Raw genomic sequence first — 27400 nt, 5'->3', positions numbered from 1 at the left:
TGAGCCCCCCAGCCTTGAGCCCCCTTTCAGGCTAAATCTCGAAAGGATCCCAATATCTGATGAGACAGAGATCCTCACTTCTTCCCTCCAGGGACGCACTTAATGAATCAGCTCATTGGCCACCTGCGACCTGAGCACCATCCCGGACTGCCCCGCCCCCACCCCAGTCTCTCCAGACCCCGCCAGAGCTCAGCCGGTCAAGGAGCCCCGGAGACAATTTCCCTTCTTTCTCATTCTTATTGTCTGCATTATCTGGCTCCAAGGAGCCCCAGTAGAGGAAAGGGAGGGGGCAGAGGGTCTAAGTACAAGCTGGTGGAAGGATGGGGGAATAGGGACCCACCCACATGATCAAACGTCTGCGAAGTCTCTTGTCATATTATTAGTGGGCAAAGAAGCTGAGGGTGGGAGGAAGCTAACTTTGGAGAGAGTTCTGGAAAGGTTTGGGAGAAGCAAGGTCCTCTTCAAGGGTTCTTCAGTCTCCGACCCCACAGCCCATCAGGGGGTTCTGACTCGAGATCCCCCACAAAGGTGGGCAGGTGGGGGTGGGGCCGGTGCCCGTCCAGGAGGAAGAAACTGCGGCACCTCCTCATTGTACAGTCACCTCCAGGCAACGACTCCCCTTCTTCTTGCAGCTCAGCTTGCCAGTCCCACCACCCCCAGGGCCCTGGATGACCTTGACCGTCAAGCTGCCCTCCTTGAACTTCACTGAGAACCTGGAGCGGGAACAGATAGAAAGGCAAAGCTAGCACCCTCGTCCCCTCACCCCTACTCCTGTATTTTCACAGTGGCTTCCCCTCCCCTGCTTGAGGCAAGTACATTCCCCCCTCCTACTCCCCAGCCCCCTGTGCCAGCAGACTCGAGGCCGCAGAGGACTTGGGTGGCCCTGACCTGACACAGTATGCTTCACTTTCTGACAGGCCAAATTTTCCCGGTCACAGTGACCACCAGCTTGGTCGTCTGCCCCAAGCCATCCCTCACCCCCGGCTCACGGCCTTACTCCGCAGTCACGGCGACCGGAAGCTGTATCTGCGTGGCATCCAGCGTAGCCCGGTATATTTTGGTCAGCAGTTCAATCACGTGCTCACTGACCAGCAGCAAGTCCCCCTTGGAGCCCACAGAGGAGATCTTAGGGAGGGGAGAAAACAGCAGGGAAAGGACTCATTTTTTCTCCTAGGAGCAGCCTGGGAGATATCAAAGGCCCGGAGTGAGAGGTCTGGTCCCCCTCGCCTCCAGCTCGGCCTGGCCCTGTTATGCCCACCGTCTTCTCCATGCTGGGCTCTGCTCCCACCTAGCTCTGATACCTCGCTCAGATGCAAGCTAAAAAGCCCATCCTTGAAGCTGGTGACCGACACCCTGGCCAAACTGTTTAGTGGGATGACAGTCTTGGCCTGAGGATTCTTGGTGTCTGTGATGATCACATGCCCCTTGGTCAGGAGGAGGATTCGAGAGGAAGTCTAGGGACAGAAGAGGGAAAGGGGAGGGAAGGTGGCAATTAGTCCTCATCCTTCCGGCGACTAGCCAGGGCTCTGGATCAGGCTGCGGGGGTGGGGGAGGGGGGTCAGGGTGTGGGCCTTCACCTTGCCATTGCCCCGATTGACCTTCATCACAGTCTCAGCCATCAGAATAGGCCCTTCTTCCCCACCCTTCAGCTTCTGTAGCTTGGAGTTTCTTTGCAGCCCGATGTAGTCACCGTGAAATGGAATAGGGACACTGAGAACACACAGAAAGCATGCAGTGGAGACAAGATCCTTACCTCAGACCCCCAACGTCCCTGCACCTCCCCCACGGAGTTCCCATCTCAGTCCTCCCATCTCCATCCTTCATCTTCCAGCGTATCCTCTGTCTCAGTGGCTCTTAGATGTCATCCAGGACCAACATCAGCATCTCCTAGAACCTGGTTAGAAAGGCAAATTCTCCGGCCCCTCCCTAGACCTCCTAAATCAGAAACTCTGTGGAGGGCACGCAGCCATCTGGCTGTTATCCAGCCTACCAGGTGACTCCGAGGCATACTGAAGTTTGCCTTCCTGGGGAAGCTTCTCTTTGCTCTTGATGAAGCTGCACAGGGTCTGGGAGGTCCTCACCTCTGGGGGTATGAAGACTTTTTGCCCTTGAACAGCTCGCTGGCACAGAGTTTCTCCCTCAGGACCTCTACCTGCTTCGGGGACAGCTGATCCCGGAATTTCTTGCACTGTGATGGGGGAGGGGAAGGAGCTAAGGTCGTGGAGAAAGAGCAGGGCTGGGGTGTGAGGTGGGGCAAACGCTGAGAGACATGTAAGGAGCGGCGCAGGGACTGGAAAGAGCCAGAGTTGAAAGGACAGGGAGCAGACACTTTGGAGAGGGCTGGAGGAGCACTGGGGAGGGGGGAGCTGTGGGGTGCTGGGGGAGGGAATGGAAACTATCACATTCAAGCCCCAGGAGGGTGGTGCACCCAGCGCACAGCCTCAGGCATAGTCCCAGACAGGAGCGCAAGAGTATTTCTGAATAGAACACTGTGGTAAGTGAAGTAAGCCAGATGAAAGGACAAATGTGGTGTGATTTCACGTATATGAAGTACCTAGAATAGTCAAATTCATAGAGACAAAGAGTAGATGATGAGTTCTAGGGACTGAGCGGATGGAGGACCAGAGGGTTTTCCCTTAACACGTACAGAGTTTCAGTCTGAGATGATGAAAAAAAGTATGGAGATGGATGGTGGTGATGGTCACACAGCAGTGTGAACGCCCTTAATGCCACTGAACTGTCTATTTTAAAATAGTTAAAATGGGGACTTCCCGGTGGTCCAGTAGTTGACTGCACCTTCCAATGCAGGAGGCCCCGGTTGGATCCCTGGTCAGGAAACTAAGATCCCACATGCTGTGGGGTGTGACCAAAAGAATTTTTTTATTGGTTAAAGTGGTAAATGTTATGTTTTACCACCATAAACAAAAAAATTTTTTGGATGGAAGAGGGAGGCAGAAGAGGAAAATCAGAGGAAGGAGAAGAGAAAAAAGACGAAGAGAAGAGTTGCCCGGGTGCCAGGAGAGCTGCCCAGGCCCCACTCACCTTCCATTGGTGGAAGAGCCTCTGGAGCTCGTGGTTGGCTGTGTTGAAGTACTTGTAAGGGGCAGATGGCCACTTTTTGTCCAAGATGCTGGGAGAAGGCAAATTGTTCTTCAGCCCCAGGAGGAATTTCTGTACCTGGGTTGGGAACAAGGGGGTTGGAAGTGGGATGATGAGAAGACCTCCTGATAGGTAAACTTGCACCCAGATCCTGCCCCTTCAACGAGGAAGGCCACCACAGGGAGAAGCAACAAGTGGAGCTGAGGAGGTGGAGGCAAGTCCACTCCCCCTCTCCTTCAGTATGAATGTAGGCTTGAGGCTGGGCGGCAGGAGCATGAATGGGAGACGGAAGGGAGAGATGGGTTAGATCCAAGCAGATACCTTCTAACCATTTTAGTGAGGTAGGAGGAGCCAATATGAAAACTGGTCTTAATGTCTTGCTCCTGCAGTTTCCTATTCTCAAGACTCTGAACTGTTTACAGGTGGCTGCCCCACTGTGTTAGCCATTGAACAGGTACCAAATCTTCCCTCCTCTCTGCCTAGTCAAGCCCAACACTGCAACCTGGCAGTGTCCTGGTTGCATTGTCTCTAGGACTCTGTTCAAAGTCCTCTACTTATAATCCAACCTCTTGTCATGCGATCCCCTGTGTTACCCTGGCACACTAACCAGACTGGACTCCTTGCCCTGCCCTCTGCCCAGCCCATGTATTACCACTCTCTGCCTTAGCTAATACTGCTCTCAGCTCAACTCTGCCAACCCAGATTCTACTTATCCTTTGAGACGGAGCTCAAAGCCCTCCCAGATTCCCTGGGCCAGGGTGTCTCTCCTTTGAAGTCCCTTAGTACTTTGTCTATACTTCTGGTTTTTGTGCTACTGTTATCTGCATGGAGATCTTCCCCCTCTTCTATAGGGCAAGTCTTTGGGAGTCAGGATCCCAGGTCCTGGGTGGTTTTACCATTCAACATCATTGAGAATCTGCTCTGTGCTGATACTGTTCTAAGTATGGGGACACAGCAGTCAACAGAGTGAACAGAGTCTCTTCTCACTGAGTTTATGTCCTACTGGGACTGGAGAAGGAGACAGCCCACAAGCAAATAAACACAGAACACAACATTAAAGAATTCTGTGCGCTATGATACAAAAAAAGGAGACCTGAGACAGGAATGAGAGGTAACATATTCCAGACACAGAAGGAAAGCCAGTGCGACTGGCCTAAGCTGAGTGAGAGGAGAGAAGATCAGAAAATTGGTTGGCCAAAGACAGATCATAAAGGGCCTTGTAGGCTCTGACAGCGAATCTGGCTTTTATATGGAGTGAAACAGAACACCATTAGAGAGTTTTAGAAGAAGAGTGACATAATCTGACTTAAGAGTTTACATTTTGATTTGTTTAATTTTTAAAATGTAATACAATTTATTTTCCTATTTTGAAAATTTTTTAATTTGCATGAAAGTTGAAAAAAGATTACAGTGAGCATCTGAATAATATATACTTCTTAACTAATTCACATACTGAGAGTACCTTACCCTATCTTTGCACTCTCTCTAACACACACTTATATTCAAATGCACATAAATATATAAATACACATATATGTACAAATCTTGGGTACTATAGCATCCTAAAGTAGGTCACAGTTATCATGACCTTTTCTCCTGAAACTTAAACACACACTTAAGTGTGTGCTTATCCCAGCTCTTACCACACACCAGCTGTGAAATGTTCATGTTGAACTCTTGTGACTCCATGGACTGTGACCTGCCAGGCTCCTCTGTCCTTGTGATTCTCCAGGCAAGAATACTGGAGTGGGTTGCCATTTCCTTCTACAGGGGATCTCCCCAACCCAGGGATCGAACCCAGATCTTCTGCATTGCGAGCAGTTATTTAATTGACTGAGCTACGAGGGTAGCCCCCTCTCTGGGCCTTAGTTTTTAACAATAAAATGGGTTTATTTTAAAGGACCATATACTTTGAACGGGCTTCCCAGGTGGTGCTAGTGGCAAGAACCCACCTGCCAATTCAGGAAACATAAAAGATACAGGTTCAATCCCTGGGTCAGGAAGATCCCCTGGAGGAGGGCATGGCAACCCACTCCAGTATTCTTGCCTGGAGAATCCTATGGACAGAGGAGCCTGGTGGGCTACAGTCCACAGGGATGCAAAGAGCCGGACACTACTGAAGTGACTTAGCATGCATACTTTGAATAAAATTCTCTGGGCGTGTTTAACTAACCTAGGTGAGAAAACCAAGTGAAAGTGAAAGTCGGTTGGTCATTTCCGACTCTCTGTGACCCCATGGACTATACAGTCCATGGAATTCTCCAGGCCAGAATACTGGAGTGGGTAGCCTTTCCCTTCTCCAGGGGATCTTCAGGTGCTGTTTAATTGTAAATAGATTGATATAAGATTGGACCAATACTTGATATATACAATTTTAGTATGTAAGGTTTTTGTGCTTTTTAAAAAAAAAAGTTCAATAAATTAATTAATTAAAAATAGAATAAAATGGGGGAAATGTGAGGACCTACCTCACAGGATTGTTGAAACCATTCAAATTAATGCTTGTAAAGGGCTTAGTGTACAGTTAAGTGATCAAAAAAAAAAAGTAGGTATTAGCATTAGTAGCATTAGCTAAGTAGGTAATAGTATAGGCAAGGTAATGGCCTAGTCAGAAACACTGGGGCAATCAGTGCCCAATGGCCCCCTGAGAGCAGAATTCCATAGTGGGTCTGATTTACTGAAATGCTGGTTTAAACCCAGCAGCTCCTGTGGTGACATTCTGCAGATGCCTGATAATACGCAGGTGAGAGTGAAGGTAGATGAGAGGTCAATCAGGTGATAAGAGCAAAATCAGATTGCAGGCTCAGGTGTGCAGCAGGAAAGCACGTACTCTGGTGAGGCAGACACGCTGGAGCCTGCCTGAGGAGAGCCCGGCACCGGAAGAGGCCCAGGAGGAAGACGACGGAGCTTCCCTGAGAGAGGGCGGAGGACACAGTGAGGAAGACTCAGGGAGGCGAGGAGGAGGCCCAGAGCCCCCATCCCTCACCTCAGCCAAGGGAACAGAGAGGAGCACCAGTGACTGCATCTCACGTCTCTGTGAGCAAAGTCAGTAAGAGTCCTCACAACCGTCAATGACCAAAGCAACCGAGGTCAGTTCAGAGTCACTCCAGCCCTCTGTCCAAAATTGCCTGCTCTTCTCTCTCTGGTATTTCCCAAGGTCTCACTGGAAGTCCTGCTCCCCCCGTCTGGTTTCCCTCCAACACTTCTCAGAAGCACCATCACTGTTGGAGATATGTCTCTGGCAATCACCCCTCTCTGTCCCCATTTTCCTCTCACTGGAAACTGTTCATAGTTTGAACCTCCAGGCCTGCTCCTGACTTCTTCCTGCTCACCCCGACCTGAGTCTTCTTGAATCAAGATCTTTCCTGAGGTTCACTTCCAGCCTCGCCTGCTACAGTGTCCGAAGAGATAGAAGGAAGATACCATTCCTCCACCATCACCCCCTCAGCCCTAAAATGAATTTCAGGAGGTTGGGTTACTTAACCCTGTGTGTGTCCTCTCTCTGCTCTTCCATGAGGCTCAGACTCTTCAACTCTCATTAACCACCCAGCCCCAGTCTCTTCTCCAGCCTGTTCACCATGAACTAGTCAGTGGATGTGCTGGGACCCCTTCCTGCCACAGGTTGCTGCAGTGCCCTTTCACACCAAAACATGCTCTGATTCTACTCCTGGGTCCTAGGCACCGGGGCCCTCCTCCTACAGCCCTATCCCCTCACAGACAGAGGAGGGGCTTCCCAGGTGGCTCAGTGGTAAAGAATCCACCGGCCAAGCAGGAGACTCAGGTTCGATCCCTGGGTCAGGAAGATCCCCTGGAGAAGGAAATAGCAAGCCACTCCAGTAAACTTGCCTGGGAAATCCCACGGACAGAGGAGCCTAGTGGGCTATAGTCCACAGGGTTGCAAAGAGTCAGACAAGACTTAGAGAGTAAACAGCAGCAGCAGCAGCAGCAGCAGCAGCAGCAGACAGAGGAGGCTCTTGGGGAAAAGCTTCAGATCACCTCATCTTGAGCCCCACACACTTCCTCTTCCCAACCTGTCCCTCCCTCCTCAATGCCCTGTTTCCTTCCTCAACCCCCATCACTTACCATGCTCTTGTAGATGAAATTCGACAAGATGAGCGCAGCCCCTGACCGGAAGTACTTTCGGTAATTCTTTCGGGCCTGGCAGGGACAAACAAGAAAGGAGCCAAAGTAAAGATAGTGAGTTCTACCTGGAAGATAGAAGATAGGCTGAGAAGAGGATCTATTCTTCAATCACACAAAGAACAGAGTAAGGTAAAGAGCTGAGACTCTTAACTGGAGGGAGAGAGTGAAGTCACACAAGTGGGCAACCAGGAGGCCACTCAGAGCAGAAGGCAGAGCTAAGTCAGAAACACACCCAGATATGTGTTTAGATCTCCCCAAGATGCATCCACGCTCCCGGACACACAGAGCAGACCCAGAAGCACGCCCAGACACAGACGTGCGGTCACACAGAGATGTGTCCTGGATTGGGGCAGGATCTGCTCTCTGCTACTCTTCCCCTGCCACCCCTGGGCTTCCCAGGGGGCGCTAGTGGTAAAGAACCCGCCTGCCAATGCAGGAGACATTGTGGTTTCAGCCCCTGAGTCAGGAAGATCCCCTGGAGAAGGGCATGGCAACCCACTTGAGTATTCTTACCTGGAGAATCCCCATGGACAGAGGAGCCCGGTGGGCTATAGTCCATAGGGTCTTAAAGAGTCGAACATGACACATTCTTCCCCCCACCCCAGCAGTAGCTGGCACAGGGAGCCATGTGTGGGGATGAAACCCCTCTCCCCTCCCTATTACCTTCCACCCTCTCACATAAGCCTGGATCAACAACGCTGACGCCTTCATCTTCCCGTAGCGTTTCTTTTGCTGTAGAAACAATGAGCCTGTTAGAGAAACTCCACCTCCCGAACCACCTCTCTACTTCCTGCTCTCATATCAGAGTGAGGGGGATAGAACTTCAGGGATAACTGGTACCATGTTGCCCCGAAACCAGGAGGATATGACGATCTGACTCTTGCGCATCAGCTGGTAGTGGATGCGGCAGCGCCAGCCTCGGTATGTCTTCTGTATGAGCGTGGCTAACTGCTGGAGTCGAAGGCGCCTCTGCTCTTCCAAGTAGAAAAGCTGTGGAGGGGTGCAGGGGGGCACAGAGAGGCTGGCCTAGGGGGAACCCATGGCACCAATGGCTTCCCAGCCAGTGTTTTATTCAATCATGCCTTTGTCCTCTTAGTTTCCTCATCTGTGCATCCATTCATTTAATTATCCACACATCCATGAGCCCTAACTCTTGAGCAGGCACTGCGCTAGGACTTGGACACTCAGACAGATGACTCTCAAGGAGCCCTGCTTCAGGTAGAGGTGCTCAGACTGGCAAGGCAAGCACACCTAACTTCTGGGGCCCAGGGCAGGCGGGCTGGGGCCCCAAGGGGTCAGTTCCCAGGGATACAACCCCTGCAGAAAGACGTCCTCACCCACTATCCCTTCCAGGTTCTAGAAGCTCCCCTCACCCAGCCTCTCACTCAGGTGGGCTCTCCAACTCTTCTGCTGTCCAGCCCCACCAAACACAAGTGCCCCCTGCAACTCACAGTCTTGGGGCTTCTGATGAAGATCTTTGTCTTCCCAAAGGCCAGCTCCTCTGAGGACATGCTCAGCTCCCCCAGGACCTTCTCGACCCCCTCCCTGCCAAGTCAGGTGAAGAAAGCTGTCCAGGGGCATCCCAGGGGAGGGGCCTCTCCCAGTTTTCCTCTACCTCTTCTAAGAAGAGAGAAGAGCTCGGGGCTCAATAGACTTCAGAGCCTCTGAAAAGTCATCATTCAATTCATGTCCCCCAGTAGCCATTCGCCAAACTCTAGCAATGCCCATGGCACTGCTGAGGGGTCTCCTCCCCACAGGTTCCTTGCACTGCCCCGCCCTGCCCCCCAGTCTCCCACTGAATCTTACTGGTCTCCACCATTCCAGCACGGCCAAGTGCTCCGGCTCAGCAATCGGTACCTTTCCAGGAAGGACCCGTAGGCCTGGCGGTAGGCGTAGCCTGCCCGTCGCACCCGCACGTTCTCCAGCAGCCCCAGGTACTGAGCCTGGACATTTACCAGCTCAAAAGAGAAGTGACCTCGCTGCTGCTGCTCATTGGGCTTTATACACCTGATGAGAAGTAGGGCAGGGCCCAGGCTGCAGGAGGTCCACCCTTGCCAGTGTCACCCATCCTAGTCTCTACACCCCTTGTGCTTGTGCTATGTTACTTCAGTCGTGTCTGACTCTTTGCAACCCCATGGACTGTGGCCCACCAGCCTTCTCTGCCCATGGGATTCTCCAGGCAAGAATACTGGAGTGGGTTGTCATGCCCATCTCCAGGGGATCTTCCTGGCCTAGGGATCGAACCCTCATTTCTTGCATCTCCTGCATTGGCAGGTGGGTACTTTACCACTAGTGCCACCTGGGAAGCCCACACTCCTTAGCTGAAAAATTCCAGAGAAAGCAGATACACTAGCCTTCCCATTTTCACTCACTAGAGCATGTCGCTGCCTGACCACACTGCTCTCCCCCTTACAGGACATTTGGCTGCTCAGTGGGCTGTTCTCCATGAGGAAAGGGTTTCTGGTACCCTTATTCCAGGGAGCCCCCCTCCCCGCATGCACATGTTCTACCATGCCTGGACCCTGTGCGTGTCATCGCAAAAGCAGCATGTTCCCCTATGTGCCCAGCATGTCACCTGATGTAGTTGGGGTTCTTGGAATACAGGTTCTTCATGAGAGTGGTCACAGAACTCTTGAACTGGGCCCCAGCAGTTGGGGGGCGTTTGAGAGATGCCTGTTTTGGATCACCCTCAGGAAACAAGGACCGAAGGAGCGGGTGCCGGGCCTTCCACATGGCCTGGGACAAGTCTCGGAAGAGTAGGTCATTGTTCTTGTCAATGAAGCTGTTCACATTGTAGGTCACCTGTGCAGGAACAGCACTGGTCTGGAGCTTCCGCCATACTGTCTGACGTGCACTTGGCCCTCCCAGTCTCACTGTGAATGTTCCTGGTTCCCATCCTCCCCCAGTGCCTCCCCCCATTGTCTTCAGTCTGTGCCCAGACCCTAATCTTCACCATCCAGGCCTGTCACATCACCTTGCCCGCATAGTGGCAGATGCGGAAGCAGCTGAGGCCCATGCTGTGGTCATACTGGCGCTGGGCATTCTGGGTGACTTTGCTCTCGTAGTGGCTGTGCTTGGAGAAGAGCTGGTTCAGCTTTGCTAGGAAGGTGGAGTCACTGACCACCCCAGGCCGCAGGCACTCCTCATCCAGCATGGCCAGGATGCCTCGCTGATTCTGGCCAGGGGAAGAAGAACAGCCCAACCTAGACCTTGCCCTTCAGGATGTCCACACCTCACTGCCGCCCCTCTGCCCCCTCATCCTTTGCCCTCCTTACCATTCTTATCAAGTAGGGTGGGAGGGGGAGAGAGAGACAGGGGAAGGGTGTTCAAGCAGTCTGGAGCGGGAGGTCCCAGAGGTAAGAGAAGAACTTACATGCTCAATGAGGTTACAGATAATGCCATTATCAAAGTATTCCACCTTCACCCACGGTATGCCCTGGCAAGGGGAGACATGAAAAATTACATGCAGCAGGTCCAAGATGAAACTTCCAAGACCCCACCAGAACCAGGCCCCCTTTCATCCACCCCACCAAGGACCATCAGAAAGCCCTATAGTTCACAGGGTCCCTGGTGTGGTTTCTATGATACCCTCATCCCTCCAGGGTTGATGGAGAATTTGTGGGGTGGGTGGACAGATGTCTGGGAGGACCCAGAGCAGTTGGGAGAGGGGGTGAGACAGTGTAGAGAGCCCTGGGGGTGCTGTAGGTTGGGGAGGGAAGAGTAATATGCTCAGTAAAGACTGGGACTGGAATTATCCCACTGTGAAAGGGGGAAAGGATCCCTGAGTATGTGGAAGAGCAAATTGCCATACCGCTCTGGCAACAAACCATAGAACAAAAGCACTTAAGTAAACCAAAGGCTTATTATCAACCAACAAAGCTGATTGGATGCATCTTCAAAGACCTGCATTAGCGATACTCAGACTCAAGCGTTCATCCCAGTCGCTGAGAGGGCTTGTTAAAACACAGGCTTCTGGGTCTCAGCCCCAGTTTCTGACTTGGCAGGCCTGGGACAGGGCCTGTGAACTTGTCTTTCTCATATGTTCCCAGGGGCCACTGCTGCTGCTGGCTCAGGACTACACTTTCAGAACCACTGATCCACGTGATACATTGGAGCTGTATAATTTGTTTCTTAAAAAGCAAGAATGGTATAGAAGCAGAGGACCGAAAGACCATGAATCGGTCATTTAGAGATTTGCTGGGCATCAGGCCTACAGACACCCCCTGACCACCCAGACCTCCCCAGTTCAGGCCACTCCCAGGTGTGGTTGGGGAACACAAGCCTTTCTCTTCTTCTTCCCTCGCAGGTCTTTAGGGAATACAGAGTGGAATTAAGTAAAGTTGCCCTCCAGCTTCATCCCCCAGATATCTCTCCCAACTGGTTAAATGAATGAGGATATCCTTACAATCTAAGGCAGCTGTAGAGAAACATCTTTATGAACTGATATAGAAAGGTCTCTTGTTGACTGGTAAAAGCAAGATGCAGAATGGAGTGTATTTGTGGCCGCTTGAATAAATATTATGGGAAAATGTATTTACAGATTTGCTGCAGAAGGAGGCTGACTTCAGTTGCCTCTGGATGGGAGGGAGAACTAAAAGGGGGGTGGGAGGAAGACTTTTCTTTATACACCTTTTTAAGCTTTTTGAATCTGGAAGCATGGGTGCAATTTATCTACTTGATAATATAGGTTCTTAAAGTCAAAACATAGAAAATTTTTTAAAAACCTTTGAGTTGTGACCACATTTGCCTGAAATCCTGCCACAGCAGGTTCCTGAGTTCACAAGGAACATCCCTGGGAGGGCTTTGATGAGTGAGACACAGCCATTCACACTTTGGAGTGAATTAGCTCCATCAGAGAGCTTTTCTAACACTTAGCCACAGAAAAATGGGGACCAGGGGAAGGAGTGTGGAAATTTTGAGCCACAGGGCACTTATGAAGAGGAAGTCTGGGATCGGACTGCTACAAAAGACGACAGCAACATCAGTCCAGCCTGGAGGAGACAAAGGATTCTGATGTCAGAGAAGGGCACCAAAAGGGACGGGTAGGGTGGCAAGCCCAGGAGAAATGCGCCTTCTGAATGCGGCTCACAGTCCGCCCTGGGCCAAGCACAGCTGTCACTTCACTCCTGTCAGGACTCTTTCCACTCCCACCTAGCCCTGACACCCTCCCATCAATCTGCCCCCTTCCTCGCCCGGCCTGCAGTGGAAGGGCGGGGGGACTGGGGGTGGAGAGCAGAGAGTTAGGGCTTCTTGGTAATGCTGGCATATTCAGCTGTGCAAGGGAAACTTTCTGTCCTTAGTGTTCCCATCTGGGGACAATTGAGAGGAAATTGTGACAAAGGATAAAAAGGTCTGGCATATGCCTTACATCATCTGAGAGAAAGGCAAGCAGGAAGGCTCCATTTACCTCTCTCTTATATTCTTCTTGCTCCTCTTTCAGTGTCATCTCTATGAACACCTGCTGTAGCTTCTCATTGCAGTAGTTGATCACAAATTGCTCAAAGCTATTATCCTGAGGTGGGTACACAGGTTAGAGAGAGAGAGAGACCAGCTCAGCACAAAATGCTTCCTCCATCTCGGCCTGACCTCCCCTCTCCCATAGCCCACTTCGAGCTTGCCACCCCTCACCCCCAGGAAGCAGGGTGCTAAGGTTGCTGGAGCTCTCTCACCTCTAATATTTCAAAGCCATAGATATCCAGAACCCCCATGACCTTCCTCTTCTCCCCAGTACTCACCTGAAGAGGAGGAAAAGATACATCTGAGGACCAGCCCTCTGCACCTGTGCCTAGGCCCCTCTGGATGGATGAGAGTGAAGCAGGGGGCAGACAGCACTTGAGTGAACTTGACCATGCTGGAGAGGAATTGGGGTGACTTCATGCTCCCTTTTCCTCTATAGGCTGAAGGACCAGCCAAGAGGGAGGGAAGGAGGGAAGGGAAGATGCAAATAGATTCCAAGAAAATGCTCCCATGGCACAAAGTAGAAAAACATTAAAATCCCAGGAAAATAACCATCCCTTATATGTGTAGGCCATTTTACAAAAAAATCCTAAGATCTTGTTTCATTAATTTGTATATCCCTATAAGGTGTGATGATTCCCTTTCTACAGGTGAAAAAAATCAAACTTCAAAAGAGCTAAGAGACTTCCCTGGTCCAGGGGTTAAGACTCCATGCTTCCACGGCAAGGCGTGCAGGTTCAATACCTGCTAGGGGCAGGAGGGTGGAGGGGGGAGCTGGAGGGGACTAAAATCCCACATGCTGCACAGCGTAGCCAAACAACTGCCAAATCTGGATTCAAATCTATTTTACCCTGCTGCCTTCCAGTAACAGCTTCTAAATTGATGGCACTTTCGTGTATGTAATTTTTATTTTTTTATTTTTTATTTTTGTAATCTTTAAACAATAGCTCTATTTTGGCCTAATTTGTACACCATAAAATTTACCCTTTAAATGTATACAGTTCAGTGATGTGGTTGCTTTTTTTTAGTATATTCAAAAAGTGTACAACCATCACCACTAAATTCCAGAGTATTTTCATCACCTCCAAATGAAATACTGTACATGGACCCATTGGCAGTCACTCCCTATTCCTCTGGTAACCATGGACCTACTCCCCATCCATATGGATTTGCCTATTCTGGACATTTTATATAAATGGAATTACATAAAATGTAGCCTTTGGGTCTGGCTTCTTTCACTCAACATGTTTCCAAACTTCATCCATGTTGAGCTTGTATCAGTACCTCATGCCTTTTCATAGCCACATAATATACCACTGTATGGATACATCACACTTTGTTTATCCATTCATCAGATGATGTGCATTTGGGTTGTGTCCACTTCTTGGCTATTATGACTAATGCCCCTATGAGCATTCACGCACAAGCTTTTATGTGGACATGTTTTCCGTTCTCTTGGATATATACCTAGGAGTAGAATTCCTGGATTACATGGTAATCACGTACACAATTTTATCTGATCATCACTGATGGTTTAGTTGTTAAGTTGTGTAGGACTCTTGTGACCCCATGGCTGTAGCCCGCTAGGCTCCTCTGTCTGTAGAATTTTCCAGGCAAGAACACTGGAGTGAGTTGCCATTTCTTTCTCCAGGGGATCTTCCCTACCCAGGGATCAAACCCAGGCCCCCTGCACTGCAGGCAGATTCTTTACCGAACCAGATACCAAGGAAGCACTTAATTTAGTGATCCTCACTAAATCTTGGGAAACATGTAAATGTTAGTGTCCATTTCCCAAATCAGGAAACTGAGGCTCAGAATCTGTGCAGCTGATAGAGAATCCAGATAGTTGAATTTAAAAAAAAAAAAAGAAAAAAGAGGTATTTCCCAAACAACACAAATTCAAAAATAAGTAGATAAAAGAAAACACGCTATCATTCTTCCTCGGTCCATCTCAGAACCCAAGGCACAGGGCAGACAGAGGAGATCATTGAGGAAGAAGAGCAATCTCTCACCTTGATACTCTCGTTGATTCGATTCACTAACCAGTTGAAAAGGCGGCTGTAGATGTTCTTAGCCAGAGCATCCCGGGCATACTGAGCCTGGAGGGCGGGGCTGGTGGTTAGTGTGACTGTCACAGAACAGACTCAGAACCCAGCCTCCTCCCCAAGAGCCCCTCACCTGGACGACGTTCAGTGCGGTGACCACCTTTTCTTTGGCTGTTTCCATGGTTCTTGAGCACAAAGCTCTCTCTAGTTCCCCTGAATTCAAACCCACCAATTCCCCAATTTCTTGAACACCTGGGAGTGATGAGGAAATACAACATGGCCTGAGAGAGGGTTTACTCCCAGGGGAGGAGGGAGGGTTGATGCGTGAAACTGCTGGGGGCCTGCTGTTCCTGAGTCTTACTGGGAAAGTCCTTACAGCCCATCAGAATATGGCCTTGGAGGGACATCTGGGGAGGAGGAGGAGAGAAGGGAGATCTTGGCACTTTGCGTGTATCATCTCCTTTAATATGAGAATCTCCTGAAATGAGTGTAATTATCCCATTTTTGCAAAGAATCCACTGAGAATTCAGAGAGTCCCAGAACCAAGGTTTATGAAATATCCACACTTCATTCCAATTTGTCTCACAGGGCATTCTGAATAAGCATGTTTGGGGAGGAACTTCTGAGCGGGCAGAGGGGGACTTAATCAGAGTGAAGTCTATTATGCTGAAGACGGTGGGAGAACAGAAATTGCAGCAGGAGATTCAGGGAGCTGGTTGGGTGCAGACCTCTCCCATCACGGATGCCACTTGCTGGTACCCCATTGGCCTGGAACTCGTTGACCAGTTCCACGTTCCCCAGCTTCAGCACCAGGGCCGCCACCTCTAGCACCTGCCGAATCTCCTCCTCAGAGAAGCCGATCACAGTCATTGCACTCTAGGAAAGAAAGGAGAATCGGAAGCTGAACTTCAGGCCAGTCCAATGCCTGCCTCCCTTCCCAAAGCCAGAACCTGGACTCAGGGCCTGGCCTAATGGCCCATCCTGGGTACCCACCTGGAGGACCTTGAAGTTGGCATCATCATCCATGCCATCCACACTGGATGTGTCTGGGTTCAGGTAGGCATAGCCGCCTGTGTCCCGCTCAAGCTTCAGGGCCTCTGCAAGGACCAGCATGAGGGAAAAGGGTCAGTACACGGGCTCTCTGAGTCCTCCAACCTTGACCCTCATGGCCCTTGCTTTAGGTTGGTTCATTCATTTATTCAGAGGAGCCATTTTTGTTTTAGGTTCTCCCTGTGTCTTCTTTGTGTTGGGATCATTAATTCTTATGATTATAGACTAGTTTTTTAAGCTGTATCTAGGGTTTGCAAGTGAAAGTCACTCAGTCATGTCCAACTCTTCACAACCCCATGGACTATACAGTCCATGGAATTCTCCAGGCCAGAATACTGGAGTGGGTAGCCTTTCCCTTCTCCAGCGGATCTTCCCAACCCAGGAATCGAACCAGGGTCTCCTGCATTGCAGGTGGATTCTTTACCAGCTGAGCTACCAGGGAAGTGGGTGTTCATAATCCTTGAGGTTTTCACCAACTTTTATGAAAGGAAATCCCCATTCTACTCTTCTCTCCACCCTCAGGGTTCTAAACAATAAAACCAGAAAAGCAAACCTTCCATGCTGCTCAGTTCTCAGTGGTTCTGGGAGAACAAAGGCAAGGAAAGAAGGGTGAGCACCTATCTCCCACCCACCCCCAGCCTCCACACGTTGCCCATTGCCCAGGTTGGGGCATTCATTATTTGTTCACAAAACACCAACCAAGTGGCAGACACTATGTTCCCCAAACCAGACCCCCTTTTGGAAGGTTTTCTCAGATTGGGGCTGAGCCAAATGGCTCTCCTGTGTTCCACATGGTGCATCCCTACCCTAGACTACATATCATGGATTAGGTTTGGGGTTTTTTTCCTGTTCCTCTTACCAATGAACAGGTTGTGTGTTGGGACTGTGTTTTTCATCTTCATATTCTGCTTGCCTGACTGGCATGCAAGAACTTTCTTTTAATAAATGAATCAAGGGAATGAACAAAGCCATTCACTGAGATGGGAAAGAATGAGTTAATCATAGAGCTTGAATAGTATCAGTTATCTGTTACTCAAAAGATCTGAGAATTAGAGAGTGACTCTCAAAGTAGAGTTTAATGGCAGCTTCCCCTGAGACAAAAATTTTGAAACAGGAGGCTGATAAAGAGGGGTGTCTGGAAGGAGAATGAGTCAGAAAGGCCCTGGGATGATGACACCAGGAAGGGAGGCCCCACCCGGCCTCAAACCAATGCGCAAGAATCAGCCAGAGCAAGACTCCAGTGTCTGATTCAGACAAATTGAATACAATCAAGACTATTAAACCAGGAGGGAAGATGATACCTGTGGGGGCTCTTAAACCATAGAGATCTCCAGGAGGGTGAAAGGAGGCAGGCACAAGTCCAGCACAGAATAACCAGAAATCAAAGCCATAAGTTCTTAGGCATCAGATATCCACAGTGCCCACAGCCAGAGGTGGGATTTAGAGAGGAAACTCTGGCAGGGCATAAAGTCCCATCAGACCCTGCAGTAAGGCCCAGCCAGCATCCAGGCTGAGATGGTCTCTTCCCTAAGAAAAAGCATGGTGCTCTACAACTTTTGCACCTATAGCCAACTGCACAGCATATTGGCAACAGCCACACTGCACTGTGATGTATCTGCTCACATATCTGCCATCCCTAGAAGAAGACTTCTTCAAGGACAAGGTCCATGTCTTACTCAACTCTGTATCCTTAGAAGCTAGCAGGATGGTCAAGCATACTAGATATTCAAGAGGTGTTTGATGAATGAATGAATGGAACCTCCATAGAACTATCCAAGAAGAAAAAAACCAAGTACAAGGTCATGGGTGAGACAGATATAGACCCAAAACAACTTCAACTAGAGCTCATTGGAAGTTCTTGAATACTTATAACATCCTGTCCAATCTCCTGCTGAGCTGTGGATAAAGTCCCTTAAATTAAAGGTAGAAAAGCATGGCAGATGGAAATAAGTGTTGTTTTTGAAGCCAGCTTGGGGGAAAAGAGGAGATTTAGTCACTAAATCATGTCTAACTCTCTGCGACCCCTTGGATTGTAGCCTGCTGGGCTCCTCTGCCATGCAGTTTCCCAGGCAAGAACACTGGAGTGGATTGTCATTTCCTTCTCCAGGGAATCTTCCTGACCCAGGGACTGAATCTCTGTTTTTTGCATCTCCTGCATTGGCAGGCAGGTTCTGTACCACTAGCGCCACCCAAGAAGCCAGGATGGGTCATGGTGGAGTGTTCTGACAAAATGTGGTCCACTGGAGAAGGGAATGGCAAACAACTTCAGCATTCGTGCCTTGAGAACCCCATGAAGAGTATGAAAAGGGAAAAAGATATGAAATTGAAAGATGAACTCCCCAGGTCGGTAGGTACCCAATATGCTACTGGAGAAGAGTAGAGAAATAACTCCAGAGAGAATGAAGAGATGGACCCAAAACAAAAACAACACCCAGTTGTTGATGCGCTGGTGATAGAAGTAAAGTCCAATGCTGTAAAGAGCAATCTTGCATAGAAATCTGAAATGTTAGGTCCATGAATCAAGGTAAATTAGAAGTGGTCAAACAGGAGATGGCAAGAGTGAACATCAACATTTTATGAATCAGTGAACTAAAATGAATGGGCGAATTTAACTCAAATGACCATTTTATCTACTACTGCGGGCAAGAATTTCTTAGAAGAAATGGAGTAGCCCTCATAGTCAACAAAAGAGTCTGAAATGCAGTTCTTGGGTTCAATCTCAAAAACAACAGAATGATCTCTGTTCGTTTCCAAGGCAAACCATTTGATATCACAGTAATCCAAGTCTATGCCCCAACCAGTAAAACTGAAGAAGCTGAAGTTGAATGGTTCTAAGAAGACTTTCTAGAACTAACACCCAAAAAAGATGTTCTTTTCATTATAGGGGACTGGAATGCAAAAGTAGGAAGTCAAGAGATACCTGGAGTAACAGGCAAATTTGGCCTTGGAGTACAGAATGAAGCAGGGAAAATGCTAATAGAGGTTTGCCAAGAGAAATCACTGGTCATAGAAAACACCCTCTTCCAACAACACAAGATAAGACTCTACACATGGACATAACCAGATGGTCAACACTGAAATCAGATTGATTATATTCTTTGCAGCCAAAGATGGAGAAGCTCTATACAGTCAGCAAAAACAAAACTGGGAGCTGACTGTGGCTCAGATCATGAACTTCTTATTCCCAAATTCAGACTTATATTGAAGAAAGTAGGGAAAACCACTAGACCATTCAGGTATGACCTAAATCAAATCCTTTATGATTATGCAGTGGAAGTGAGAAATAGATTCAAGGGATTAGATCTGATAGACAGAATTCCTGAAGAACTATGGATGGAGGTTCGTGACATTGTATAGGAGGCAGTGATCAAGACCATCCCCAAGGAAAACAAATGCAAAAAGGCAAAATGCTTTTCTGAGGAGGCCTTACAAATAGCTGAGAAAAGAAGAGAAGCTAAAGGCAAAGGAGAAAAGGAAAGATATACCCCTTTGAATGCACAGTTCCAAAGAATAGCAAGGAGAGATCAGAAAGCCTTCCTCAGTGATAGATGCAAAGCAATAGAGGAAAACAGTGGAATGGGAAAGACTAGATATCTCTTTGAGAAAATTAGAGATTCCAAGGGAACATTTCATGCAAAGATGGGCACAATAAAGGACAGAAATGATATGGACCTAACAGAAGCAGAAGATGTTAAGAGGTAGCAAGAATACACAGAAGAACTATACAAAAAAGATCTTCATGACCCAGATAACCACAATGGCGTGATCTCCCACCTAGAGGCAGACATCCTGGAATGTGAAGTCAAGTGGGCCTTAGGAAGCATCACTACGAACAAAGCTAGTAGAGGTGATGGAATTCCAGTTGAGCCATTTCAAATCCTAAAAGATGATGCTGTGAAAGTGCTTCACTCAATAATCCAGCCAATTTGGAAAACTCAGCAGTGGCCACAGGACTGGAAAAGGTCAGTTTTCATTTCAATTGCAAAGAAAGGCAATGCCAAAGAATATTCAAACTACCACACAATTGCACTCATCTCACACACTAGCAAAGTAACGTCCAAAATTCTCCAAGCCAGGCCTCAACAGTACGTGAACCATGAACTTCCAGATGTTCAAGCTGAATTTAGAAAAGGCTGAGGAACCAGGGATCAAATTGCCAACATCTGCTGGATCATCAAAAAGCAAGAGAGTTCCAGAAAAACATCTATTTCTGCTTTATTTTCTACATCAAAGTCTTTGACTATGTGGATCACAACAAAGTGCAGGAAATTCATCAAGTGATGGGAATACCAGACCACCTTACCTGACTCCTGAGAAATCTGTATGCAGGTCAAGAAGCAACAGTTCTAACAGTTAGAACAATTAAAACAGACTGGTTCCAAATCAGGAATGGAATATGTCAAAGCTGTATATTGTCACCCTGTTTATTTAACTTATATGCAGAGTACATCATGCGCAATGCCAGACTGGATGAAGCACAAGCTGGAATCAAGATTGCCGGGAGAAATGTCAATAACCTCAGATACACAGATGACAACACCCTTACGGCAGAAAGTGAAGAAGTACTAAAGAGTCTCTTGATGAAAGTGAAAGAGGAGAGTGAAACAGTTGGCCTAAAACTCAACATTCAGAAAACTAAGATCATGGCATCCGGTCCTATCACTTTAAGGCAAATAGATGAGGAAATAATGGAAACAGTGAGACTTTATTTTGGGGGGCTCTAAAATCACTGTGAATGGTGACTGCAGCCATGAAATTAAAAGATGCTTGCTCCTTGGAAGAAAAGCTATGACCAACCTAGACAGTATATTAAAAAGCAGAGACATTACTTTGCCAACAAATGTCTGTCTAGTTAAAGCTATGGTTTTTCCAGTAGTTATGTGTGGATGGGAGAATTGGACTATAAAGAAAGCTGAGCGCCAAAGAATTGATGCTTTTGAACTATGATGTTGGAGAACACTCTTGAGAGTAACTTGGATGGCAAGGAGATCAAAACAGTCAATCCTAAAGGAAATCAGTCCTGCATATTCTTTGGAAGGACTGATGCTGAAGCTGAAATTCCAATATTTTGGCCACCTCTTGCAAAGAACTGATTCTCTAGAAAAGACCCTGATGCTGGGAAAGATTGAAGGCAGGAGGAAAAGGGGATGACAGAGAATGGGATGATTGAACAGCATCACCGACTTGATGGACATGCGTTTCAGCAAGCTCTGGAAGTTGGTGAAGGAATGATAGGAAAAGCTGGAGAGCTGCAGTCCATGGGATAAAAGAGTCAGGCACTACTGAGTAACTGAACTGAACTGGGGAAAAAGGAATCAAGGCAGTTCAGAGAAGTAAGAGTGGTGAAGAGGTAAAAAGGCTTGTTCCTAGACTAAAATCCCTGAAAAGGAAGAGAACACAGAGGTCAAGGGATTTGTTCCCAACAGTAGGTGGGTGAGAATCAGGGTAGGACTGCCCTGAGAGTCAAGGGAAGATGGCTTTAGGGATCCAGAAGGGCCAGGGGTTCTGGGGCTTGAATGGAGGCTGAGGATGTTCTGCTGCATGTCAGGTGCTGGCACGTACTCAGTAGCTGTGCATCTGCTCCCGCCAGGAGCTGATAGAAGATGTGGAAGTTCCTTTCTCCTTCAAGTTGCTTCACCACACGGGATTTCTCAAGCAGATCTGACAGAAAATTCGAAAATAATGTTCTGAGGATCTGGGAGGTACCACAACTTCCTTCTAACTCTGTCCTAATCCCTGGTGTTCCCAGTGGTTAGGAAGCCTGTTAGTCTAAACTTCCTCCTTCCTACAGCAGTAGATTAGCAGAAAGGGACACCATGGGACATGCGGGAGAGGGGGATGGGAGACACGTACAGTTTGTGATGACGCCACCGAGGGGGGATCCCTTGAAGTCAAACTCAATATCCATGTATTTTCCCTTCAGAGAGCAGAGAGAGACTTGGCTTCCGCCTTTCCTCATCACCCTGTCCAGGAGGCATCTGGGCCATGTTCCTCCCTCTCAAGACCCCACACCCTCTTGTCCCAGGCCAAGGAGATGTTCACTCACAAATCGAGAGGAGTTGTCGTTGCGAATGGTCTTCGCATTGCCAAAAGCTGTGGAGATGAGGGGAGAAGGAGTTAGGTGGCTGAGGACAGAGAAGGACTTCAGGGACAGGAAGGGGTAAGGTCCTCCAGCCATCAGGCCAGTCTCAGATTTTTCAGGCTGAACACGAACAGTGATCTCGGGAACACGGGGGATGGTAGGGTGGGGGTGGGGATGGAGAGGACAGAGACTGGGCTCCTCACCCTCCAGCACTGGGTTCGACTGAAGCAGTTGCTCCTTCACAGAGTTCACCTGCTCCCCTTTCCCGCAGACAGCAGCCACGTAAGACATCACTAGCTTACTAGCCTCTGCAAGAGAAACCCCCGCATGGATCCCCACCACTGCCCTTAATCTCCCTCATTGCAGCACCTCACACCACTCAGAAAAACCCAGGAAGGAATTTCAGGGTCTGGGGGCAGGACTGGCTCTGTCTTGGAGAGAGGCAAGGGGGCAGTTCCAGCAGCAACCCCACGGCTTCCCCGCCCCCCTCACCCAGCACCTCACCGGTCTTCCCAGCTCCACTCTCGCCGGTAATGAGGATACACTGGTCTCGGTCCTGGTCCCTCAGTGACTGGTATGCCATATTTGCCAGTGCATAGCTTGCAGGGAGGAAGTGGGTGATGACTAGTGTGGGGTCAGTTCAAGACACCATCTTTCACTCGATCCCCAGACTCATTTGCCCTCCCCACTTGGACCAGACCATGGCAAACAACAGGCCTCGTAAGGGGCCTCCAAAGGGCCAGGGAGGAAGGGGCAGCTGGAGAGCCTCCTTCAGGAGAAAGGATAGAGGAAATGAGGATGTCTCATCATGGTGAGCTGGGCCCTGCCACCTTCCCTTGGTCCCTCTACTCACATATGGGGCTTCAGCTCGTAGAATGTATAGTCCCGGTATTTGGCAACAAACTCCAGGTCATAGATGGGCAGTTGTTGGTAGGGATTCACTGAGACCAACACGTTCCCAATGTAGGTCTGCAGTTGTGGGAGATGATGGAGTGAGCCAGGGTGGGTCTGGGAAAGGCCCAAGAACTCTCTGGCCACACATCCACAGCCAGGGGCACCCACGGGCACTCACATAAATCTCCTTCTTTTCATAGCGCAGCTGGAGGTTCCTGATCAGAGACTCCTGCTCCAGGGGTTCCAGGAGCACAAGGTCCTCCACCCCCACAGAACCTTCCAGAAGGGTCATGTCCAGAGGAGCTATTGGTCCTGGGATCAGTTTGTTGGTGTCTCCTCAGCTTTCGCAGCCAGTAACTATTTAGGGGAGGAAGGCAGAAGGACCTAAGAGAGCCTTCCCCTCCCCCCAGTCCTGGCCCTGGAGAGAGCCCCTGGCCAGCTGAAAGAGGCCTCCAGACCAGCCCAAGCTAAGTGTGGAGATTGCAGGGAAGCCAGGGATGGGAGGGATCCTCTGCTCCCTGAATTAGGGTTGGTGGGAGTGAGGCGGGACCACCTGCCTCCAACCACCAGGGTAAAGAAGGGCCCCAGTAGGAGGAACATCCTTGTGCTGCAGGGGAGAGGGTTGGGGAGGAAAGGGAAGCAAAGTTCATGCCACAGCCAGGCACCGGAGGCTCCCTCCCTCCAGCACTGAGGCCCTGGCCCAGGTCCAGTTTCCCTGACTCTGTGCCCCGTCTCCCTCCCAACTCCTTGCCTCTCACAGCCCCTGTTTCCTCACCCGGCACACCCATACTCATTTCCAAAGTTGCTCCAAAGTTTTCCTTCCCCTCTCATTGTTACAGTGAGATTCAGTTTTTAAACAGGGCCTGGACAAGGTGATGAGCCCCAGGACAGAGGCAGGAGCTCCTCCGTTAAAGGCTGGAGTGCCCCAAAGAAAATGAAAATGAGATTTGTTTTCCCCAGCAAGCAAGCAGTGATCGGGAACTTTGGATGGGCCTCACGTCTGTCCCCGTTTTTCTATCTCGATCCCCAACGTTTACATCCATGCCCTTAAGCTTCTGGCATGGACTCTGCCCCAGAGGGACACACCTAGCTTTTTAGTAACTGGTGGGGATGAGCAAGGAAGAGCAGAGTGAGAGAGGCTCGGCCCCACACAGTAGGCAAGTGGCAGGTGCTCCCTAAGGAGGAGACCCAACCCTCCTCAGCCTTTCCTGCGGGACTGAGCAGGCGGGGTGCCCTGGTGCAGGACAAAACTATTAGTACAATGGTCAGTGACACTCCCTAACAGGAATGAAACAGCCATATCCTCCCCTCCCACATCGCCGAACCTGAGTGGGGGAAGGGAGGAGAGCCAGAAGAACAGTGGGACAGAAAGGGAACAGAGGCTGCCTTCTCCCTCCACTCTGCCTCTCCAAGCTCCAGGAAAAGTGAGCACTTATCACTTCCTGTAAAGACAACTGAGGGAGCTATGAGGATACTGATTACAGCAGCCAACAGCAATCAGGTAGTAAACACTATGGGCCAGGCAGGCTCTAAAGACTTTACACATCCTCATCCAGTACTCTTGCCTGGAAAATTCCACAGACGGAGGAGCCTGGTAGGCTGCAGTCCACTGGGTCGCACAGAGTCGGACACGACTGAAGCGACCTAGCAGCAGCAGCAGCATTCATTTGCTGCTTACAATATCTCCAGGAAGCAGATACTATCATCGCCCCACATTTTCTAGATTTGAGAAAAAGTTAAGATTTTAAATAACTTGGCAGGCAAGGTAAGAAGCAGAAGCAGGGCTGGGAAGAAGGCATCTTTGGATTTAGATTTGAAAGGAATGAGAATAAGATTGGTTGGAGGCTGGGGGGCAGGGAAGAAGCCCCCACATAGGGCACCCTAAGATATGAAAAGAGGAACAGGTTAAGGCGGGACTCACCCCACGCTGGAACCAGGGTGTAACTTCAGAGAAATGGTAGCTGAAATCCTAGTGTGACAGGAAGGGGGCATAGGAGTCCCAGGCCCCAAGGGTGGAGAGGCGTCCTCGTTAGTGGGAGCTGTCCATGGTGTCGGAAAAGACAGGAAAGATTCTGCCCTTCCTCTAGCCCGTATCCACGATTCTGACCTTCCTCTGTCCTGCCTCCTCCAGCCAGGGCTCCCTGTGCCAGTCAAGCCAGGCGAGGCAGAGATGGCTGCTCAGCACAAAGTCCGAGGCTGTTCCTGCTGCGGGTGTGGCTCGCTTAACCCTTCACAGGCCTGCAGCCCCAGAGGGAGATGCTTGGCCACATGAGAAAGCCCCCTCTAGGTAGGAAAGAGTATCTGGCTGGCCTGAGCTGAGGGGTTGAAGCGGAGTTCTGGCTCCACTGCCCCCCAGATTTGGAAATGAGGGCAGAAGGAGCACTTTATTGCCAAGGAAAAGCTCTCTTGAAATCAGGAATTTTGTCAGGCTGTGGTGTCTTCTGACCAAAGAAATACTACCTTCCTCACACCTACCTGTCTTATCTTATTGGAAGTCAGGGCGTATTGGTGACACTATTGGAGGAACAGACAGAAGGAGACAAAACCCCCAAGTCTCTCCATTTGCCTCCAAGGTAAGGATAACACCCAACGTTGCATTTATTCAGTTTCAGTGAACCCCCACCTGTGTCATCTCACTGAATTACCCCACCCTGTGAAGCAGGCAGTGCAGAATTTCTCCACCAAAAAGGAAAATTAGAGACAAACACAGAGGCTCAAAGAGGTTACACAACATGCCCCAAGTTCCACAGACAGCATGTGGCAGAACCAGAAACAGAATGGCCGCTTCCTGAGCCTAAGTTGCCCATAGATTCCAGCTTGGGCCAGTTCTGGTATTTCTTTCTGTACTCCTTCTTCTGTGCTAGAACACTGAATAACAGCCTGGGTGCTGTTTCCTGGGCACTAGCTCAGCTGGAAATCACTGCCTCCACTAGACAAGAAGCATATAAAATCCTCTTTGCCACAGGACCTCTTCATCCACCCAGGAAAATTCCTAAACAGCAGGCTCCCTATCCCCACCATCTTCCCTCCCATTAATGCACAAAGAGCAAATCAGGTAATCACAAACACTTACCTGAAGATAGAGACTTGACTCTCCAACTCCCAGCCACAGCTGCTTGGTTCAAAGTCCACACTGTCTTGCTCTCACGGCACTCTGCGTAAGCCTGGCCCATCAGCAATTCCATTATGAACCTGCCCTTACATAATTTATTGACCTACTATATATATTTGAAGGGGGGAAATGGCAAGAGGCAAGAAAGAAAGAGAAAGCTGAGTGGAAGTGACATCAGAACATAACTCCATGGATGGGTAGAGCTAGGCACAGCAGAGGCAGAAGTGACTAAGGATCCCCTGTTTTGCAGTGGAAGAAAAATACCTAGAGTGAGAAACCACTTTTCCAGGATCATACCACTGCAGACCTGGCAGAGCCAAGACCAGAACCCAGGCCTTGTGTTCTCCAGGCCAGGAATCTGCAGCCGCCTACAATGAGGTTCATTTATGTCCACCCATGGACTTGTTTATTGAGTGCCTACTTTGTGCTCCCATGAGAGAACTGACTCTAAAATAAGAAACTCAGGCTTAGAAACAAGGGCATGAATGTCACAGCCACTGACATGACCAACCATCCCGGTTTGTCTAGGATCTGAGATGAGTTTTCTGGACATGAGTATTTGAGTGCTAAAACCCAGAAAGTTCTTGGCAAACAAGTGGTTCAGCATAAATTTACAAGGTACAAAATACACACCTGACCCAGCTGGGATTACAAGATCTGTCAGCATTCTTGGTATGGGGAGGAGACACAGGGGGATGCAGGATCCTGACCTCCTGCTTCTCAGGAAAACTGAAGCAACTGGAACTTAAATCCCCTTCCTTCTCCCAGTAAAATTTCTAGTCTGTGTAAGGGACATGAGGGAGGTTTTTGGGGTGATGGAAATGCTCTAGATCATGACTTTGGTGCTGGTTACAACTGTATCCATTTGTCAGACTCGGCAAAATCTAAAACTAGTGAATTGTATCATTTTATAAATTATACTTCAGAAAGATCGCAAAGAAGAACTAGAAGCAACAGCAATTCTAAACCCTTGGATGCTGATTTTTGAGTTGAGCAGACAGCAACCTGCCCTCACACTTATTGAATTCCCACTCACTGGTCCTCCCAGGAACACTCACTTTTTAAAAAGATGTCACACAATAAAGATATGGTGGAGAGGATATTTGGTAGTAGAGGGTCTTTTGACTCTCATCAATTATCTAGTATCAATTAGTAACATTGATCAAGTACAGCTGACCTTTGAACAACATGGGTTTGAACTCTCCGATCCATGTACACTCAGATTTTTTTCAGTAAGTACATATTGCTACTACGTGATCCATGGGTGGCTGAGTCTGCAGATGTGGGATGGCAGGTACAGAGGCCCATCAACTGTAAAATTATAGGATAGACTTTGATTGCACAGAGGGTCAGCACACCTAACCAATGCCCCCCTCCCCAGGTTGCTGAAGAGTTAGCTATACTTACCACGTGCCAGGCAACAAGCAGAATGGTACTCAAAGTGAGGTCCACTGACCAGCAGCATCTGAATCACTTGGGTGCTTATTAGAAATGCAGAATCTTGGGACTCAACCCAGA

The 27400-nt window shown here is 49.1% G+C and overlaps 1 protein-coding gene across 1 annotated transcript; it reads right to left on the bottom strand.

The window, feature by feature from the left end:
- Positions 1-217: 217 nt before the first annotated feature.
- MYO1A (myosin IA) lies at positions 218-24936 on the bottom strand. The gene is made up of 28 exons (XM_069586419.1): positions 24692-24936; positions 22949-23127; positions 22730-22845; positions 22381-22475; positions 22080-22184; positions 21841-21887; positions 21648-21711; positions 21357-21455; positions 15738-15841; positions 15473-15620; positions 14878-14996; positions 14712-14798; positions 12912-12977; positions 12650-12754; positions 10616-10678; positions 10217-10417; positions 9818-10044; positions 9049-9249; positions 8694-8787; positions 8083-8232; positions 7906-7974; positions 7183-7257; positions 3043-3177; positions 2082-2188; positions 1578-1710; positions 1302-1454; positions 998-1125; positions 218-713 (listed from the first exon to the last, which is right to left on the bottom strand). The coding sequence occupies exons 2-28, from the start codon at positions 23060-23062 to the stop codon at positions 587-589; spliced, it is 3132 nt and encodes a 1043-aa protein (XP_069442520.1). The 5' UTR covers positions 23063-23127; positions 24692-24936; the 3' UTR covers positions 218-586.
- Between the last annotated feature and the right edge of the window lie 2464 nt (positions 24937-27400).

Source organism: Ovis canadensis, chromosome 3, assembly GCF_042477335.2.
Source record: "Ovis canadensis isolate MfBH-ARS-UI-01 breed Bighorn chromosome 3, ARS-UI_OviCan_v2, whole genome shotgun sequence".
Classification (NCBI taxonomy): domain Eukaryota; kingdom Metazoa; phylum Chordata; class Mammalia; order Artiodactyla; family Bovidae; genus Ovis; species Ovis canadensis.
Note: the sequence above shows the minus strand (reverse complement) of the source record. Positions and strands in the feature narration are given on the sequence as shown.

Coding starts and splice junctions, on each gene's coding strand:
- MYO1A (XM_069586419.1), bottom strand. CDS start 23,062: ATGACCCTTCTGGAAGGTTCTGTGGGGGTGGAGGACCTTGTGCTCCTG. Junction 22,846..22,948: donor ATGAAAAGAAGGAGATTTAT/GTGAGTGCCCGT, acceptor CCACAACTGCAG/ACCTACATTGGGAACGTGTT. Junction 10,045..10,216: donor TCTGCCACTATGCGGGCAAG/GTGATGTGACAG, acceptor GTTCCTGCACAG/GTGACCTACAATGTGAACAG.